We start from the raw sequence: 21032 nt of genomic DNA, 5'->3' as shown, positions 1-21032 counted from the left end.
GTATCAAATCCTTAAAATCTATAGTGCAGTTAAATGTTAGTGCTTAGGAGCTCTCCTTTCAGGCAAATGAGAGAGATTGTTAGAACTGTGATGATATTTAATCTTACCGTAGTCTCCGTGGACGGTGCAGAGGGGGGGATGGGCCCCAGCGGGACAGAGCTCATGATGCTGCGGGTAGAACTCTGGATAGTAGTCGTATTGAGAGCAATACATGTCATTATGGGTGTCCACTGGCTGGCCGGCAACCATAGCCTTCAGCATGAGGAGCGCGCACTTCACAACATCACACTGAGAACACCGCCCGGCACACACACTAAACAGGACACAACACAACTCACTCAGTGAACACAGTCCCAAGCCACATCGCTGCCAACCTCAAGTCACCCGCTCGCTGGTTTACACCTTTATTCACACATCATATTATTTTATTTTTTATTGGTTTTATCCATCTCAGACAGGTCGTATGGCCACGAAGGACTAGGAACAAAGCAACCATGACCTCAAATGTGTACTTTCAAAATAATTCGAATCGCATGAACATCCTCTCAGTGTAAATGAGATGCTTCACTTTAAACTTTATTTTGCAATCTAGATAAACTTTCCAGTACGTCTACACTGGCAACAGCTGGAGTTTAATTGTTAATCCGGTTTAATAGTGCGTTTATTGATACATGGTTGTCAATGCTTTTTGCTGCTTATGGCTAGTTTGACTGGTTTAGAGGCAAATTTTGAGTCTAACTTGAAGAAGATTACATTGTTGCTTTATCAACTGTAAGTCAAATGTGATTGCTAATAAGAATTTTGGTCATAGGATTCCCAAAGTTAGCTTTTTTTCGTCTTCTTTCTCATCCTTTCTTTAAGGCTTTGCTTTGAATTTGACGTGGAGGTTATGAATAATACAGAATCAAGGGACGGAGATTCGTGAAGGAGTTAGTCAGTAAAGGAGAGGTAACATTAAAAGTCCGAGGAAGGTTCTTGATCAATTAAAGGATAAATTTATAATGCTAGATGCAGGGTCAAAATCTGGGGAAAAAATTAAGGGATAAGTTTTAGAATGGGTATTATAATTATTGTAAGTATATTAAAAATTGTGGGCTTTAAATTAGTCATCATTTGAATAACGTTATAAATTATGTTATTTTAATATAATAATATTTAATACAATTTTATAGTAGTGTTAAGTAGATGTGATATGTGGCCGGCCAGAGTCGTGCCAGCCGCCGCGGTTATACTTAGGGCTAGAGTACTTGCTAGGTGTGAAAATCGGATAATACGGAAAAACAATGTTCAGGACTGCCGACAGTGAGGTTCGAACCCCCCCATCTCGGGAACAATGCAGCCAACATGTTCGCTAGCGGCTTTACGTCGCACCGACACAGATAGGTCTTATGGCGACGATGGGATAGGAAAGGCCTAGGAGTTGGAAGGAAGCGGCCGTGGCCTTAATTAAGGTACAGCCCCAGCATTTGCCTGGTGTGAAAATGGGAAACCACGGAAAACCATCTTCAGGGCTGCCGATAGTGGGATTCGAACCTACTATCTCCCGGATGCAAGCTCACAGCCGCGCGCCTCTACGCGCACGGCCAACTCGCCCGGTCCAACATGTTCGGTACATTATACAGAGTGGTCGGAAACAACCTGAAAGTTAGAGGGTTGGTCATACTGATAAATAATTTGAAAAAAGTAATTCGATATCTCGCTCTGTTGTAATTTTATCAGCTGCTGAACTTAGCCAATAAGCGGGCGATTTCAAGTTGGCTTTGTGAGGCGGTGTTGCTAAGTCTGAACGTGACCTAAGACTGGCCCAGGGAGAGACTGAAAGGCGGACCTCCGAGTGGACAGGATCGCGCCATAGCTGGCCGTAAGTCACTTGCGGACTTAGCAACATCGCGTCGCAAAGCCAAGAAGAACATGGGTCCTGGGGCAACCAATATAAGTCATGCTAGATGGGTTCAGGATTTTTGAGAAATTATTGAATAAAGAATTTAGCGACTGTAGTAAGGATGTAAAGGAGAGGGCATATAAATCTCTGGTAAGACCCCAACTAGAGTATGGTTCCAGAGTATGGGACCTTCACCAGCATTACTTGATTCAAGAACTGGAAAAAAATTCCAAACAAAAGCAGCTCGATTTGTTTTGGATGATTTCCGACTAAAGAGTACCGTTAAAAATTCTGCAAAGTTTGGGCTGGGAAGACTTGGGAGAAAGGAGACGAGCTGCTCGACTAAGCGGTATGTTCCGAGGTATCGGCGGAGAGATGGCGTGGAATGACATTAGTAGACGAATTTTGAGTGGTGTCTTTAAAAGTAGGAAAGATCACAATATGAAGATAAAGCTGGAATTTAAACGAACAAATTGGAGCAAATATTCGTTTATATGAAGAGGAGTTAGGGATTGGAGTAATTTACCAAGGGAGATGTTCAATACATTTCCAAATTCTTTGCGATCATTTAAGAAAACGCTAAGAAAAAAACAGATAGGGAATCTGCCACCCGGTCGACTGCCCTAAATGCGGAGCAGTAGTGATTGATTGACTGATTGTTTGTTTGACTGACTGACTGACTGACTGACTGACTGACTGACTGATTGATTGATTGATTGATTGATTGATTGATTGATTGATTGATTGATTGATTGATTGATTGATTGATTGATTGATTGATTGATTGTTCGACTGACTGATTGATTCTATCGGAATTAGATGAAGCTATTTCGAATCCAGAAATACGGCACCTGTTAAGAGGACCCACAACCGGAAAATCAGCGCCTATTTCGGGTATCACATACGCATTTTAGAAAAAGGTCAGAAAGCGAAACGGCAGGATGGAAAATTTGACAAGGATATTCAACAAAATCTTGGAGAAGGGGGTCTACTTTCAGTGGACAGTATTTTGGCAACAAGGAACCATCCTCAAATAAAGATGTACTTTTTATATCTGTAATGAATTATTCCACGATTCTCTGGACTCACGGAGTGATTTCAGAGAGAACAGTCTCTTAAAGATGACCTTCATTTACAAGAGCGCAGGTCGCCTATAAGGAGTCAACTCGAAAGACTTAAAAGCAAACCTCTCCGGATACAGTACCTCTTGGCTTTAAAGTAATGACAGAACTCAGTACCTCTTGGCTTTAAAGTAATGACGGAACTCAGTAATTCTTAAATAAACAAAATCTAGCAGCAGACGAACGCACTCTTTGCGGTCATTTTCTTGCCAAAGGGAAAGTCTGTTTACAGTTAAATCAGATATACGATTTCACTGAAAACTCTATCTTCGTTCCCACGCCATTCACTAGTCCTTCGAAAGCAATCAAGTGACAATCCAACCGATCGTCTTCCGTTACTCCTTTCATTGCTAATATGCAGATAATTTCAACATCATTCGGAAAACTGGCGGTTAATGGATATAATTTTCAGGGCTCGGTACGATATTTATGAATTCCAAGCATGGCAGCCCTCCGTCGGTACAGTTCTTTCTGAATGAAGGATCAGGGGAAAAGCACGAAAATTAAGCTCGGTACTATCAGTATACTCACAAAGAAGCTAAAAAGATACGGAATTTGGAAAACCAAGAATTAAAACCCAACTCATAATCGACGTAGGGATCATAAGAATATTTATCAGAATCCTCTGAAGGTATGATTCTTTATTACAAACTAGCAAGATACCCGTGCTTCGCTACGGTATTATACTGAAATTTATAATTGAATGCTTATTGTTTTAGATATATAATCCGCCGAAATTCGCGATCTGCCTCGTTTTCTGCGAGTATCCACCAAAATTCCCGATCTGACTCGTTTTCTATTAGATTACGGCAGGTTTCCTCACATTTTTCAATCTTCCTTTCCAGCAATCGATTTCGTACTTACCGGGCTAGGCTCAGGTATTCCTCCCAGTCAGTTGGGTCCGTAAATCTTTGCCATCTTTTCCTATAATCATTTTTAATATGGATAAAATCCTTCAGGAGATCCGGCGTGGTGTCATATTGGGTGCCTTGGCGGCACTGAACCCGCGCCCGGACTGCATTCTTAGTCATTACCCGTCCAGGAGCCGTTCCCAACGCGGTCCGCACATTTGACGACGGTCCGGAACATTATTATTATTATTATTATTATTATTATTATTATTATTATTATATTATAATAATAATTATTATTATTACTATTATTATTATTATTAATATTACTATTATGTGTTTCTGGAATGACTGATGACAGGGAAAACCGGAGTATCCGGAGAAAAACCTGTCCCGCCTCCGTTTCGTCCAGCACGAATGTCACATGGAGTGACCGGGATTTGAACCACGGAACCCAGCTGTGAGAGGCGGGCGTGCTGCCACCTGACCAACGGAGGATCCTTATAAGAACATTAAGAACAGTAAAATCAATTGGTCTCACCTCCTTTTACACCCCACCGCCGTTAAGTATATTTACCGCCACCCCCCAAAAAAATTAAAAGAAGGCGTGTTTCTTTATGTTTAAAGGAGATTCCAAACACCAATGTTCACGTCTATTACCTTCAGTTTTGAGATATAAGTATCCCCATAAAAATAATTTAATTTTTTAACTTCATTTCACACTACTCCCCCCCCCCCCCCCAAGTGAATTTTCCCGCAAAAAATACTTGTTTCTCTAATAGTAAAGGATCTTCTAAATACCAATTATCACGACTCTAACTTCTTCAGTTTTTGATTTATGTGTCCTCATGAAAGGAATTCAATTCCTTTACACTCCCGCCCCCCAAGATGGTTTCCCCCCAAAACGCGTTTTTCTTTGTTTTTAAAGGAGATCCACATACGAATTTTCACATCTGTAACAACTTTAGGTTTTATTAGATGTATGTATTCTCATACAATTAAGTCAATTTATTCTACAATTCATTCACCCCCCCTCCCTTTCATTGGATTTTCCGAGAATACGTGTTTCTTTACTTTTAAAGCAGATTGCAAATATCAAATTTCACGTCTGTAACATCTTCATTTTTGAGATATCAGTAGCCTAATTAAAATAATTCAACACCATTTTCAGTCACTTTTACCCCCCCCCCTCCACCCAAGTGGTATTTCCGAAAACTAAAAATACACGTTTCTTTATGTTTAATAGCGATAAAAAATACCATTTTTCACTTCTGTAACATGTGAAGTTTTTTTAGATATACTGTAAAAATTCTCATTTTAAAATTTCACCCCTTTTGAGTTCCCGTTAAGAGGAGTTTCCAAAAACAAATCACCTATGTTTCTTTACATTTACAGGAGATTCCAAACACCCACTTTTTCCGTCTGTAACATTTTACGTTTCCAAGATATTCTGTAGATATATCCTTTCAAAAAATTAACCCCAATTTGTCACTCCTGTTTAACCGCCATTAATTGGATTTTCCAAAAAATTAAAAAATACTTGTTTCTTTATTTTTAAAGGAGATCCCATATACAAATTTTCAGTTCTGTAATATCTTCCGTTTCTGAGATATATGTATCCTCATTAAAGGCATTCAACCCATTTTTCACCCTTTTACACCCCTCCTATTGGGATTTACAGGAAACAAAAAAATACGTGTTCCTTTATTTTTAGAGGAGATTCTAACTACCAATGTTTACATCTGTAAATTTTAAGGTTTTAAGATATAGACACACTCATTTTAAAAAATTCACCCCCCCCCTTTTCACCCCCCAATATTTGGGTTTTCCAAAAACGAAAAAAATCGTGTTTCTTTACTTTTAAAGTAGATCCAAAATTCCAATTTTCAGGTCTATAATATCTTCAGGTTCTGAAATATAAGTAACCTCATTAAAGGCATTCAACCCATTATTCACTCTTTTACACCCTTCCTATTGGGATTTTCCGAAAACAAAAGAATACGTGTTTCTTTATTTTTAAAGGAGATTCTAAATACCAATTTTCACACCTATAACCTTTAAAAGTTTTGAGATATAGATACACTCATATTTAAAAATCACCCCCTTTTCACCCCCATTAATATGATTTTCCAAAAACAAAAAAACTACGTGTTTCTTTATTTTTAAAGGAGATTCTAAATACCAGTTTTCACATCTATAACCTTTAAAAGTTTTGAGATATAGATACACTCATTTTAAAATTTTACCCCCCTTTTCACCCCCTTAATTGGATTTTCCGGAAACAAAAAGTACGTGTTTCTTTATTTTTAAAGGAGATCCCAAACACCAATTTTCAGGTCTGTAATATCTTCAGTTTCTGAGATGTAAGTAGCCTCATTCAAGGCATTCAACCTATTTTCACCCCTTTTCACCCCTCCTATAGCGATTTTTGAAAAAAAAATACGTGTTTCTTCATTTCTAATGAAGATTCTAAACACCAATTTTTACACCTGCAAACTTTAAAAGTTTGGAGATATAGATTCACTCATTTTAAAAATTAACCCCCTTTTCACCCTCCCATTAATTGGATTCTCCAAAAACAAAAAAATACGTGTTTCTTTATTTTTAAGAGTGATCAAAAGTACCAATTTTCAGGTCTGTAATATCATCAGTTTCTGAGATATAAGTACCGGTATCCTGATTAAAGGCATTCAACCCATTTTTCCCCATTTTTCAACCTTTTTCACCCCTCCTATTGGGATTTTCTGAAAACAAAAAAAATACGTGTTTCCTTATTTTAAAGGGAGATTCTAAATACCAATATTTACATCTGTAAACTTTTAAAGTTTTGAGATATAGATACACTCATTTTAAAATTTCACCCCCATTTTCACCCCCTTAGCGAAGGAATATCCAAAAATCATCTCTTAGCGAGCACCTACATCTTAATATGAATACATCCCCAAAATTTCATTTCTTTATGCCCAGTAGTTTTGGCTCGGCGATGATGAATCAGTCAGTCAGTCAGTCAGTCAGTCAGTCAGTCAGTCAGTCAGTCAGTCAGTCAGTCAGTCAGTCAGTCAGTCAGTCAGTCAGTCAGTCAGTCAGGACAAGTTATTTTATATATATAGATTATTTGAAGAATCTGAATTATAACGGACGAAAAAAACAAGATTGTATCTATACGTAGTTCCTGGCAGGTGTCTGTGTGGACTATTCTCGACAAGAGCTGAATGGATTGGGAGATTCACATGTATGAAGCATTAATCTACGACAAACGGGAGCCAAAGAGTGACAAAGGTAGTCAAAGAAAAAGCCGGTCATTCGAGTGGGGTTTTTCCTGACAGTCCACGACAGACCCGCATTACGTATTGTACAATGAATTTAATAATTAATGTTATTTGCTTTACGTCCCACTAACTTCTTTTTAAGGTCTTCGGAGACGCCGAGATGCCGGAATTCGGTCCCGCAGGAGTTCTTTAACGTGCCAGTAAATCTACCGACACGGGGATGTCGTATTTGAGCACCTTCAAATACCACCGGACTGAGCCAGGATCGAACCTGCCAGGTTGGGGTTAGAAGGCCAGCGCCTTAACCGTCTGAGCCACTCAGCCCGGCACAATGAATTGCGAGACGGTATATACTCACTGTCAATGTAAAAGGTAGCACTCGGTTTGTTGGTAATAAAAAAGCAACCTTAAAATTAGAAACCATACTTTGAGATATTAATCACGTAATAGTGTTACAGGTTTTAACTACATTTACGGTTTTCTGAGACGCCGAGGTGCAGAAACTTTGTCCCGATTTATGTGCTGGTAAATTTACCGAAATAGGACTGACGTATTTAAGCACCTTCAAGTGGTACCGGACTGAATCAGGTTAGAACATGCGAACTTTGGGCTCAGAAGACCAGCACTTTAACTGTCGAGCCACTCAGCCGCCAGAGATAACCTTTACTCAGCACGAATGGTTTAGAAGTTTTGGTAGCTTCAATCAAAAAATCAATCAATCAATCAATACTGAGCTGCATTTAGGGCAGTCGCCCAGGTGGCAGATTCCCTATCTGTTGTTTTCCTAGCCTTTTCTTAAATGATTGCAAAGAAATCGGAAATTTATTGAACATCTCCCTTGGTAAGTTATTCCAATCCCTAATTCCTCTTCCTATAAACGAATATTTGCCCCAATTTGTCCTCTTGAATTCCAACATTATCTTCACATTGTGATCTTTCCTACTTTTAAAGACACCACTCAAACTTATTCGTCTAATAATGTCATTCCACGCCATCTCTGCAACGACAGCTCGGAACATACCACTTAGTCGAGCAGCTCCCGTCCTTTCTCCTAAGTCTTCCCAGCTCAAACTTCGCAACATTTTTGTAATGATACGCTTTTGTCGGAAATCACCCAGAACAAATCGAGCTGCTTTCCTTTGGAATTTTTCCAGTTCTTGAAACAAGTAATCCTGGTGAGGGTCCCATACACTGGAACCATGCTCTAGCTGGGGTCTTACAGAGACTTATATGCCCTCTACTTTACATCCTTACTACAACCCCTAAACACCCTCATAACCATGTGCAGAGATCTGTACCCTTTATTAACAATCCCATTTATGTGATTATTAGGCGAATGAAGATATTTAACATCTAGGAACTTACAATGATCACCATCACAAACTTGTATCCCATCAACGCAGTAATTAACGTCAGAGGACTTTTCCTATTTGTGAAACTCACAACCTGACTCTTAACCCCTTTATCATCATACCATTGCCTACTATCCATCTCACAACATTATCGAGGTCACGTTGCATTTGCTCACAATCTTGTAACTTATTTATTACTCTATACAGCATAGCATCATCCGCAAAAAGCCTTATCTCTGATTCCACTTGTTTACTCATATCATTTATATATATAAGAAAACATAAAGGTCCAATAATACTGCCTTGAGGAATTCCCCTCTGAATTATTACAGGGTCAGATAAAGCTTCACCTACTCTAATTCTCCGAGTTCTATTTTCTAGAAATATAGCAACCCATTCAGTCACTCTTTTTTCTAGTCCAATTGCACTCATTTTTGTCAGTAGTCTTGCATGATCCACCCTATCAAATGTCTTAGATATGTCAATTGCAATACAGTCCATTTGGTCTCCTGAACCCAAGATATCTGTGTCATGCTTTAAAAATGATTTGGGAGGAGGAGCAAACTACAGGCAGGCGGCCGGAAGGACGTTGGGCAAACGGCGCACAGAGATACATACATACATACATACATACATACATTAGGAGGAAGGCAATTAATTTTGTCTACATGGGAATATTATACGGCCTATCACCATAAATTCAAAATTTCTCCCATGCGAAGCCGGGACTGACACTAGTTTAAGATAATTGGCCGGCCAAGGAAAGAGATGGGCAGGGGGAAGGGGGAGTGGCTGCTACTTCACTTCTCCCAGACGAGCCTACATCGCTTTCTTCCTTTTTGTATGTTCTCTAAAGTTAGTGGTGAGAGGAAAGCTATTAATTAATAGCCAGTGTGTTCTGGTCCATCCCTCACCGACGCATGAATGAGGCATGATTCACACGCACGAACACCAAGTTCCGGTTTGTTTACCCGCGGGGGAGATAATGGTGACGAATTCACTCTAGCTCGTGATCATTCTTCAGTACAGCTCACAACCTCCGTCATTAATAATAGTGAGGCAGGTGTAGCTATTTTCAGCGGCCGCTCTAGGTCGTCCGACCGGCTACTTGAATGTTATTTCTGCTCCATGGATCGTCCGAATTACATGAAGACACAACAACGAGCTACTGTACAAAGTCAGACAACTCGGATTTATCTTCAAAAGCTCAGTCCATAATGAATACACTGTGACCGAAATGTCTCGCAAGTAGGCTACATTAGGGGCATTTTGAAGAGAAATGCATACATGAAGGTATAGCCTACACATCACTAGCAAATGGTCTAGTTACCTTGAGCAAATGGTACGTTAGTATCTTTCAGATACTAAGGCACTATGACGGTCCCTGGCACGAAAGTCTCTACCTTACTCTTTCTCCCCTGTTAATACTGACGGTAAGTTATTTTCTAACCGTTGGGTTCGATTCAGTGTCGCCAACCATACAGTTTAGGGGCCCTACTTGCCGATACGAAGTCTTATAGTTAGTGTTAATCTGCCACGTTGGCACTATACAGGCTTGGTTTAATTCGTGGTTTGCGAGAATTAATACTAATACTAATAATAATAATAATAATAATAATAATAATAATAATAATAATAATAATAATAATAATAGTAATAATGTTATTTGCCGCCTCTGTGGTGTAGTGGTTAGCGTGATTAGCTACCACCCCCGGAGGCCCGGGTTCGATTCCCGGCTCTGCCACGAAATTTGAAAAGTGGTACGAGGGCTGGAACGGGGTCCACTCAGCCTCGGGAGGTCAACTGAGTAGAGGTGGGTTCGATTCCCATCTCAGCCATCCTGGAAGTGGTTTTCCGTGGTTTCCCACTTCTCCTCCAGGCGAATGCCGGGATGGTACCTAACTTAAGGCCACGGCCGCTTCCTTCCCTCTTCCTTGCCTATCCCTTCCCAAGGCCCCTGTTCAGCATAGCAGGTGAGGCCGCCTGGGCGATGTACTGGTCATAGTCCCCAGTTGTATCCCCCGACCAAGAGTCTGAAGCTCCAGGACACTGCCCTTGAGGCGGTGGAGGTGGGATCCCTCGCTAAGTCCGAGGGAAAAACCGAACCTGGAGGGTAAACAGATGATGATGATATTTGCTTTATGTCCCACTAACTACTTTTGTTACGGTTTTCGGAGACGATGAGGTGCCGGAATTTAGTCCCGCGGGAGTTCTTTTACGTGCCAGTAAATCTACCGACACGAGGCTGTCGTATTTGAGCACCTTCAAATACCACCCGACTGAGCCAGGATCGAACCTGCCAAGTTGGGGTCAGAAGGCCAGCGTCTCAACCGTCTGAGCCACTCAGCCCGGCTTGCGAGAATTACGCACTGGCACTGCCGTATTGTTAAAATCACTAGTGTTACATTTACGGGTATAATTAAAGCAATTTTTTTGTGGGATTGAAACTCTGATTGGGTAATAGCAGGTAAGAAGAATTGTAGAATGTTCGAATAAGCATTTAATAACGTAGTTGATGTGAAACGACGAACGCAGAATTTTATTAATTACGATCTTATTTCATCCGATACTTAAGTTTTTTTTTGCTATTGGCTTTACGTCGCATCGACACAGACAGGTCTTATGGCGACTGTAGGACAGGAAAGGACTAGGACTGGGAAGGAAGCGGCCGTAGCCTTAATTAATGTACAGGCCCAGCATTTGCCTGGTGTGAAAATGGGAAACCACGGAAAACCATCTTCAGGGCTGCCGACAGTGGAGTTTGAACCCGCTATCTCCCGATTACTGGCAATACTTACGTATAGAATTCGACTAGGATGTCTAAACAACAAACAAATCTGCAAGAACTCCTCCGGAAAGGAAAGAAATATTGCTTCCTCTATAAATATCAATTCAGTTCAAATGGAAGGAAATTTCGCTATCAACTTCAGTTATCCTAACCTTGCCTTGTCACGACTTTGTTACGGTTTGCAGACTTAGCCTTTGTGTATTCTTATTGACTTACGGCATATGCACATGTAATATATTTGCTTGTGTGTATTATTACAGCGTGGTTTCTCTTCAGTCCGACAAATAACGGCAAATTTCCAGAAGGGAGCTGAATTATTTACACAAGGCAAACACCGAAGAATACGGTTATAGCAATGCGTATACTAACATTAAGCCAGAAATATATATACATTAAACTGAGTGAGGGTGAAAGCCAGTGTGTGTGTGTGTGTGTTTTTCCTTAATTCCTCATTAAGCCTGAAAACCGACATAATTATGAATGTCTTGATTATTTCCTTGGGTAAGGGAACCTCCTTACATTGACGTTAGTTTGTTGACGATGGTTATGTCTCGTGATTTCAATATGTAAGTAGTCAAGTTTGCAGCAGGGATGAGAATAGGACGGCGAGATCTGCCTTCTAGTGTACAGTATTACGTGACGAGTGCTATACACATGTTTAGGGCAACTATGAGTCTCCCAAAGAGGGCTACTATGACCGCTTTTATTCCTTACGCGCCCTCATGAACTTCCTTATTGCTTATTGGTTGAACAGCTGTTGTCATGACAACCACGGACGAGGTTTCGGAACCAGCCTCCATTGCAGCGTTATCTGTTAGCGATCTACACCAGCCACTTACAATACAACACAACTGTCTCGCTGACAGACACCTGATATTCTATGTCACGCACGACTCCGCTTCGATGATTCTGGTAGTGGGGCCATGACTGAGTTCGAAGCACGATTCCGTCCCAGGATTTAATTCGAATGAGGGCCGGTTCTACCATCTGCTGGTAAAGTGGCTGGCAGCTGCCCGGGAGGTAAACTACCTGGAGGTGTAAATCGGCTGGTACTTTGGCTTGCGTCCAACCACCTCCGCGCAAGCGCTAGGTAGCTACCCGGAGCTAGACACCGATATACGAAGTTGGCTAGACTGATTTTCAGCGATTTCTCGCTTTCGAGTGTGGTGCTATCTATCGTCAGATGCATGAAACCCATTTCGATTGTCTTATTTCCCTGTGCTTGCGTCTGCTGATTATCACCATAAAGCCTAATAAGGGGAGTCTTAAGAGTTATGGACAACGATTCATGTCAAGCTTTCGTGATTTTAATCTATGATCTTCAATATCAATACCTAATTGGGATTAAAGTCTTGAGATTACATTTTCTTACGCCAGTTATAACCTGTCATGTAAGGCAGCGTTTTTGAAAGTATTCTCGTAGTAGATTGGTCAAGTCGCTCGCTCCGTAATAGAAGGTACGCAGGTTTTCATCGTATTTCTAATTTACATTTTGAAATGTATTTTCGTTCCCTGCCGTTGTTCTTAACTCTCTTTTACGCGCTTCCATATACGTATATACACACACACATCTTCTTTACGGACTTATTGCCTTTGAGCATTCTATCTGCAGGCTTCTGTGAATTGATTAAGTATCTCCGCGATGCTCTATTTGCAACTAGTTCTGTGACCTCTTTTAGTTCCAGATGCTTCCATTTATTGATAAAGCATTTCATTTTAATTTTTTACTTTATGAAGATAGAGATGGAAGGTACTGTAAATGTAAAGAACTAATCGGGATAAATATCCATTCATAGGAAGAGGAATTCGGGAATGGAATAGTTTCCAATTTCTTCGAAATAATTTACAAGACTATGTAAACAACTAATAGGGAATCTGCTACCTGGGCGACAGTCCTATGTGCTATTAATCATAACATCACTTGCTATAAGTAGCATACATATAAAGCAATTTTCCTAGTAGACATAATATTGTGATAAGAACGTATGAAAAGAGGCATACAGATTAACACAACGCTAATAATGGAAATAAAAAAGATTCGTCAAAATAGAGACTCGAACCTGCGCACTTCGTATTACGAAGCGAGCGTGTTAACCATTACGCTATGAAAACGCTTGTGTTATCTAGGATACATACAGTAATATATATCTTGTGTCCGGAACTGAAAAAGTAGAAAATGAAAGCCTACTTGAAATGATTTCGAAATAGATTTTGATTTTATATCCTTTTACAGTTTCTTTACGAAAGCTTGACGTATAAAATGTGTTCCCTGCGCTACCGATGCGAGAGGCTGGTGTGACCGTTGCAACTAAAGGGAAGCACTAATGTTCAAAATCCTGCAATACAATATCGATCACTGTTACAGTATACTGTTTTTTTCAGTATACTAAGCTAATTTGAGTTGCATATCACCAGAAATACAGCTAATAATGTTCAGCTCTCAGAACTTGCCCGGCAGGTAAAGTTTTATCGGGCCCTCGAAGTGGCCGATAAATTACGCGCCGGGTATCGACGATTTATGCTGCCGATAGCGCTACCTGGAAGTGGTCGGACGGAAACATCCTTTTACGCGGAGGGCAAATTACGCGCTACTTTACCAGTAGGTGGTAGAACCGGCCCTAAATGTGGCAAAATACTCTGAGGATACCCTTTCTAGATCTTCATGAACCTTCCAATTCTGAGACAATCATTATGTTCAACTGTTAGATGACTGTTATTTTAAGGGATAAAACGGCGTAATAATCAACCTCACATGATAAGCTTCACATCAGCTAAAATTCCTTTCCAAGAATATGAAATGTTCTACTGCGTCACGAAGCAACTGTATATCAATATCTATCTATCTATCTATCTATCTATCTATCTATCTATCTATCTATCTATTTATCCAATCCGGTTTTAAGGAGCCAGGACATACCAAAGAGAGCAGGTGTTCATGCATATGGTCTGCAGACACTGGAATGTTCTATCTATCTATCTATCTATCTATCTATCTATCTATCTATCTATCTATCTATCTATCTATCTATCTATCTATCTATCCAATCCGGTTTTAAGGAGCCAGGACATACCAAAGGCAGCAGGTGTTCATGCAAATGGTCTGCAGACACTGGAATGTTCCGTAGTCAGCATGATCTAATGCGGCCAATAAGCAAATGTCAATTTGAATGTCGTATATAGGTTAGGCTACATTAGCGCCAGGTTTCGTCAACGCGGGTTAAAGCTTAACCTCGTGTTATACAATTTTAACTCTTAGTTTGACTATTAATAATTAATTGTGTTTCATCAAGAGGGGTTAGTTTTAACTATACGTTAAGCTTGGGGTTAAGTTAACACCTCCCTTCACCGGACAAACTGCTCAGCTCGGGGCTAAAAAAAATAAGTGCAAATCATGACTTGGGTCCTATGTTAAATGGTGTTCCTAAAAGAAACAGGCCTATACAGAACGATATTAAACACCTATCTTAGGAGTCAAAACGAGCTAAATACTAGAATTTTAAATATTGCTCTCCATTCGCGAGAAAGGCTCTGCGGGCGAAATCTGTCCCGGTGGAGTGCGAGGACAGAGACCGGCGGGAGATTCCTCTACGAATGCCATTAGCTGGGCATGTGGTCGGGCCATCGTATGGTCACTTTAAGCGAGAGCGGGCATGTTGTTAGCAGCCAGCAATTTCTTGTACTATTGTGTGTAAACAGGTATATGTGATCTAGCGATTAGTATGCCTAGCGTTCGGGGAAGACAGTGAAGCACGGGAAGTACAGTAATTGCAGACGTTATAAGTGGGTGTGACGAAGAAGCACATGAGAAAGATTTGAGACTTCCGCTGGGCTGTCTCGTGCAACAGAGAGAGCAGCAAAATACTCTGGTGTTCCACTCTCCCTGATTAAAGCTATCAGGCGCCAACCAGTATTGCCAACACAATTTTCATTTAATAAGCTAGATCATCATCCGATATAAGCTAGAGAAAGCTAAATCAGAACTAGAAAAGTTAAAAAAATAAGCCAAGTATTTACTGGTTAGTCCACACCAAAGTTAATAAACATTTCTCAATATGTTAATAACCTTTTGTTAACAAACTTCTTTAACATTGTGTCCACACCAACATCTGTTTGTGAGGTTACAATGGATAGGAATACTTACAGCTGCACCTTTCATTATTTTAAAGAGTGCAATTAGAGAAAAGCGAAAACGCAAAGTGTGGCAAAGAAAAATATTGGTAAAACGTTTAGAATTAAGTTTGGAGAGGTCACTTATATCAGAACTTTTAATTTCTGGGCGAGTTGGCCGTGCGGTTAGGGGCGCGCACCTGTGAGCTCGCATCTGGGAGATAGTGGGTTCGAACCCCACTGTCGGCAGCCCTGAAGATGGTTTTCCGTGGTTTCCCATTTCCACACCAGCCAAATGCTGGGGCTGTACCTTAATTAAGGCCATGGCCGCTTTCTTTCCATTCCTAGGCCTTTCCTGTCCCATCGTCGCCATAAGACCTACGCTATCTGCGTCGATGCGACGTAAAGCAAATAGCAAATATATATATATATATATATAAATTCATGATGCAGTAGGCTTTTCAAAACTTTCTGAGAATGTCCCCCACATGACTTTGAGTTTGTGTTGACAGTAATTGGGCCTGAAATTGCAAGAAATGATACAAATTATGGGAATGCCATCTCCATTAATGTTAGGCTAGGCATAACTTTAAGATTCCTACCAACTGGTGACTTCTACACTTCACTTATGTACTGTGTTTGTATGGTGTATCAAGAATTGGTCCTGGGTGTATACGAGTTGCTTGCGATTCGATTTCTAGTATTCCGCGCTACGAATTTGCGTGTTCTAATTGCGTCTTTGCGCATGTGCGAAGGGAAATGTTAACCAAAACACGAAATGTTAATGGAAAGTTTCATTCACAAAAGTTAAAGAAATGTTGTTTATCAACATGCTCGAAAAGTTAATGAACACGCTATTTTGTTTCTTAACAGACAGAAATGTTCATGAATATTGTTTATTAACAAAGTTAACGAAAACATCTTGGTGTGAACGCACCATAACACTGCTCACCGAGTAGAGAATGAAACTGTTCTGTTCAATTAGCAAACTACTATAACCGCAAATCATGGATATTTACGAATATTTACGTACACTGAGGCTAGTCCTGACAGGTGGAGGTGGTGGTGATTATAGTTTTAAGAGGAAGTACAACTAAAACGTAAGTATATGTACCAGATAGATGTACAGTATGCCTTCAAATAAATAACCTCATTGATGTTATTCCCAGTAAGTATGATTGGGTTATTGGTGAGTTTTTCACACAATTTAAACCCAAGCAACCACAACCCACAGCTTGCCCAACTTAACTCAGTGTTATATTAGAAATGTTTCTGAAGCGCCTCTTAAAATTTAATAGTGAAAACTGTAATTCCCTTCGTACAGTACAAACATATTTGAGTTTGTAGGCCTAACATGTTATTGTATCCGCTCAAAAATGCATAAACTGCAATTAACAGAATTAACTTATTTCCTATAACGTAAATTTAAAATGACGTTGATTTCTGCCCTGTCCACCTCCATTTCAAACTGGTATCGCCGCAGTGGGGGAGAGTGACCGGGAGAACTTCACGGCATTTGACGTAGCCACAACGTCACTGTGACTGAATAGCATACGCTCATCGACTGCCCGCGGGACGGAACTACCAGCGTGAGCACCTCTGGCCTAGACCAAGCTCCACAATGTTACCACTACCCGACCTAGACTGCAGTAATACGGAGAACAGTCACCATAAGACCTGTGGAGTCGGTGCGACGTAAAACAACAACATACTACTACTACTACTAATAATAATAATAATAATAATTATTGTTACTATTATTTATTCATTTATTTCGTGTCAGTGTTGAAAAAACTTTAAATATAAATAAGGTGTCATTAATAATAATAATAATAATAATAATAATAATAATAATAATAATAATAATAATAATAATACACTAAACTGGAAAGATGACCTAGAAAACATTTTAAAAGAAGAAAGAAGAATCCTGAGGAAAATTCTCGGCCCCCGAAAAACAGAAGATGGTTATAGACTGACAAAGTGACAGAAGAGCTTTCCAACATTGCAGCAGACATCCGCGAAAGACGTCGGAAATTTTATGGGCACGTCCGCAAACTGCCGGCAAGTAGACTGACACACAAGATTCTTACTTACATAGAACATCTAAAAAATATTCCATGGGTACTGGAAGTGAAGAAAGATCTGGAAAAAGCCAAGATGAACTTAACTGATACTGCGGACAGAAACTTCTATAGGAAAAAAATTAATGGATGGAAAGTGCGACCAGAGAACGAAGTGAAAAAGAAGACTGGCGCAAAGTGGACAGAAGAACGAAAAAGGATCCACGGAGAAAGGATGAGAGCCGTTTGGCAACTCAGAAAACAGAATCGTTAGAGCTTTGCGTGATCCATTGGGTCCATACGCAAATAATAATAATAATAATAATAATAATAATAATAATAATAATAATAATAATAATAATAATAATAATAATAATAATAATAATAATAATTCACTAGGTTGGGCGCGGTAGAATGCACCCACGGTACCCTCTGCCTGTTCTAAGATGACTAAAAGGGAAACCCTACAGTCCAAGAAATTTATGAAATAAAGAAAACGGTCCCTGTTTGTGGTGAATTATTAGTCGGGTAAAAGAAAACAGACTTCCCGTGGGAAGCGAAGTCTCTTAGACTCATTTTACATAGACTACGTTACAAGTGGAAGAAATATGTAAATAAGCGTAAAATCTTGGTGGTAAAGCTCGATATTATTAGGCAGCGTTTTAGATATTTAACAACCATTCAGAGCTTGCGCAGATAACAAAAGCAGATATTCTACACTCGACGAAAACTGTGTAGACAGAAACCTGACGTCTGAGGATATCTGATTACATGGTCAATATCTCGAAAAATGTCAATACTTTCTCGACTTGCGATCTTTTCTCGGGATCTCAACTTCCCTGGTACCGAGTTTGAAATTTCTGACATATCTGGGATTATCACATTAATTAATGTATTTTTGTTTGTATGGGTATCTCGCTACACTTCTATTTATTAATATACATAGATTAGGACGAATGTTTTCAAGACAGTCAGTAGGGCAGAACAGCTGGCCGCACGTACTCCCATTTCGCATTCCTGTGAGGGCTTTTCTCGTGAATGGAGGACAGTATGCATGCCATGCTAGAGTCTGGAAAGATATATCACAGAAAGTATGCTATAAAATCAGCGGTGACGCAGTCAAGATAAACATCGAATAACTGGTTTGGAGAAATACACGGAAGAGCAATTCCAAGTAGCAAAACTTTCCTAGTATTGGCGCTAATAAAAGTTTCGCAATAACATGATGTTCTATGTTGCCAAATTTTGAAGAACTTTCTCAGGGGTGACCAACACAAGTGTCATCCACGTAACCTAGTAATTCACACACACGCACGAGAAGTCACGTCATTCTATTAATAGAATAACATGTTTATAAAAATTACAATTAACAAGAATTTCAAGGTGTTGTGAATAAATAAATAAATAAATAAATAAATAAATAAATTAAATAGCCTTGTACATTCTCTAAGGGCTATGGCGTCCTGGAATGCAGGGACATGAGCAGGTCATGAGCAGCATTATTATATTGGTTATTTCCTAGTTTGTTTCGTGAGAACGTATCGCTGCATGTTGTACACTTGTGCAGTCTCATCTCCGAGTGAATGCAATTGTGTCTTTCGACATCAACAATTCGCGAAAACGTATTATTACATTCTTGATATTTGTACAGTTTTTCATCAGGGAGGGTTGAGATTCCTTCTTTGTGAAAGCGTACCTCTGCACATTAAGTTCTAGCGTAACTTCTCCTCAGAATATTTGAAGAGGTGTCGTAAGTTCTTGAGCTTCACCCCACGTGGAAATTCTCTATTACATATTTTACACTTGGGTGTGACTTATAAGATCACCACTTGGTGCGAACGTCTTGCTGCTTCCCTGAGTGATCAGACGATGACCATCAGGATTCGCTCTTGGTACTATTGTGTGTTGTACATTTCACCGCTGTCCTGTATATTGTGTTGTTATTAATCAATAACGTAGAAAATGCTGGGACAGTTCCAATGCATACGTCACTGCCGATTCCTTCCACATCCTTATCCAATTTCATTAACAATCATTCCCTGCCTTTGGTCAAAGGGGGTCCCGGGTTCGATTACCGGCGGGGTCGGGAATTTTAACCATAATTGGTTAATTTCTCTGGCACGGCGGCCAGTCATTTCATCCTCATATGGACGCGTAGGTCGCCTACGCGCGTCAAATCAAAAGACCTGCACCTGGAGAGCCGAACTTGTCCCCGGACACTCCCGGCACTAAAAGCCATATTGAACCATCCTGTTCATTGGGACAATGGTATTAATTTTAGTATTGGATATTGGAATCACACGAGGCCACCCACGAAGCCAGTGTCTTACAGTATATGTCATAAAGGAGTCCAGAAGAAGCGTTCTTGTGTGAAGTGAGCGCGAGCGTCATTATGAGAAATCTCCAGAAACCCATAAAAAGGAGTTATGTCCCAAGCCAAGCCTCTTGATGAAGATTGGGGACGCTTCCCAGATCCCGGCAAAACTTATATTAGGAGGGAAGAAAGAATTAAATTAATATCTTTGGTTACGGAGGAGTTGCATTGGATTTGAGACAAGAATTGCAACCTGTATAATGTCTGCTTTATTTTGATACGCATTAGGGCTGCATTCATTAATGCATTCGTTAATTAGAGTTCATGATATACTTAGTGCGGGAAAAATTTCGCGGGCGCGCGCGGATTGCACGCGACCAAGCGGCTTGATGACGCTAGACGGGAATATAAAATAAGGCCGCCTGGCATATCAGGCTCATTCTTGGACAAGAAGACTGCTTGAACGAGTCGTCATACTGCGTGTTGGTACTGAGAACAACGCTTTGTCTTCGAGCTGCACAGACGACGAGTACAGCTAGATCTGCGAGGAATTACACCAGCATCAAGTCAGAACGAGTGTTTGACATCATCATTGCAAGGAAGCCACAACCAGGAGCTGAAGCCAACACGACAACGGGCATCGATCCAGGAACGTTAGGAGCACCTGATCAGCACGACATCGAGGGGGACACCTTCCAACTACAGAGGGAGCTGTACGAAGACGCCACACAAGAAAGAATGTCTCCAAGTGGTCAACAGTATCTGATGCCAGCGCCGCAGTCTATCATGATGTGGTAGATTCAGTGGTCCACAGGGAAGGCCGCTCCGTAATGTCATCGATAACATAAGGTCAGAGCTTTCCAATTCTGTTTCAAGCATGTCATTTAAATTTAGATAGGAATATGGGGGCCGTCAGTCAACAGATTAGTTACGGTAGGAAAATTTTCCTTGTAATTTAGAGCTAGGCCTCAAGCTCGAACCCCGTACTTTAAGGTAGATGTTATTTGTAGAGTCCTTGTTAGCGTGTGTATTTTATTTCGATGGTATTATTTTATGTACATGGGATTTTTAAGGGTCTGATCGAACTCCTTTGATCATAGGAGGTTAGTCTAACAGACAGGTACTGTTATTGTATCGCATTTAGGCATTTGTTTCTGCAGACGTAGATGTGTATTGTTGTGACCAAGACGTAACCCGTGAATCCACCCAGCTTCACTGATAGAGCGAGCGAGTCAGAATATTTAAGAGATTTGAGCCCCTGAGAGGCAGAATTAAGATTTGCGAT

At 40.3% G+C, this 21032-nt stretch overlaps 1 protein-coding gene across 2 annotated transcripts in view; it reads right to left on the bottom strand.

Annotated features, from left to right (window-relative positions):
* The window catches only part of LOC136877620 (fibronectin type-III domain-containing protein 3a), a 384749-nt gene that overhangs the window by 237313 nt on the left and 126404 nt on the right, over positions 1 to 21032 (bottom strand). Inside the window, exon 2 of one of the 2 annotated variants that reach the window (XM_067151798.2) lies at positions 108 to 313. The exons of the other annotated variant lie outside the window; for it this stretch is intronic. Coding sequence (XP_067007899.1) covers positions 108 to 261 — 154 coding nt within the window. The 5' untranslated portion in view covers positions 262 to 313. The remainder of the gene's footprint in view (positions 1 to 107; positions 314 to 21032) is intronic. 2 annotated transcript variants of the gene reach the window in all.

The sequence above is a fragment of the Anabrus simplex genome, chromosome 7 (assembly GCF_040414725.1).
Source record: "Anabrus simplex isolate iqAnaSimp1 chromosome 7, ASM4041472v1, whole genome shotgun sequence".
In the NCBI taxonomy this organism is placed as follows: domain Eukaryota; kingdom Metazoa; phylum Arthropoda; class Insecta; order Orthoptera; family Tettigoniidae; genus Anabrus; species Anabrus simplex.
This window is presented reverse-complemented; position numbering and strand designations above follow the sequence as displayed.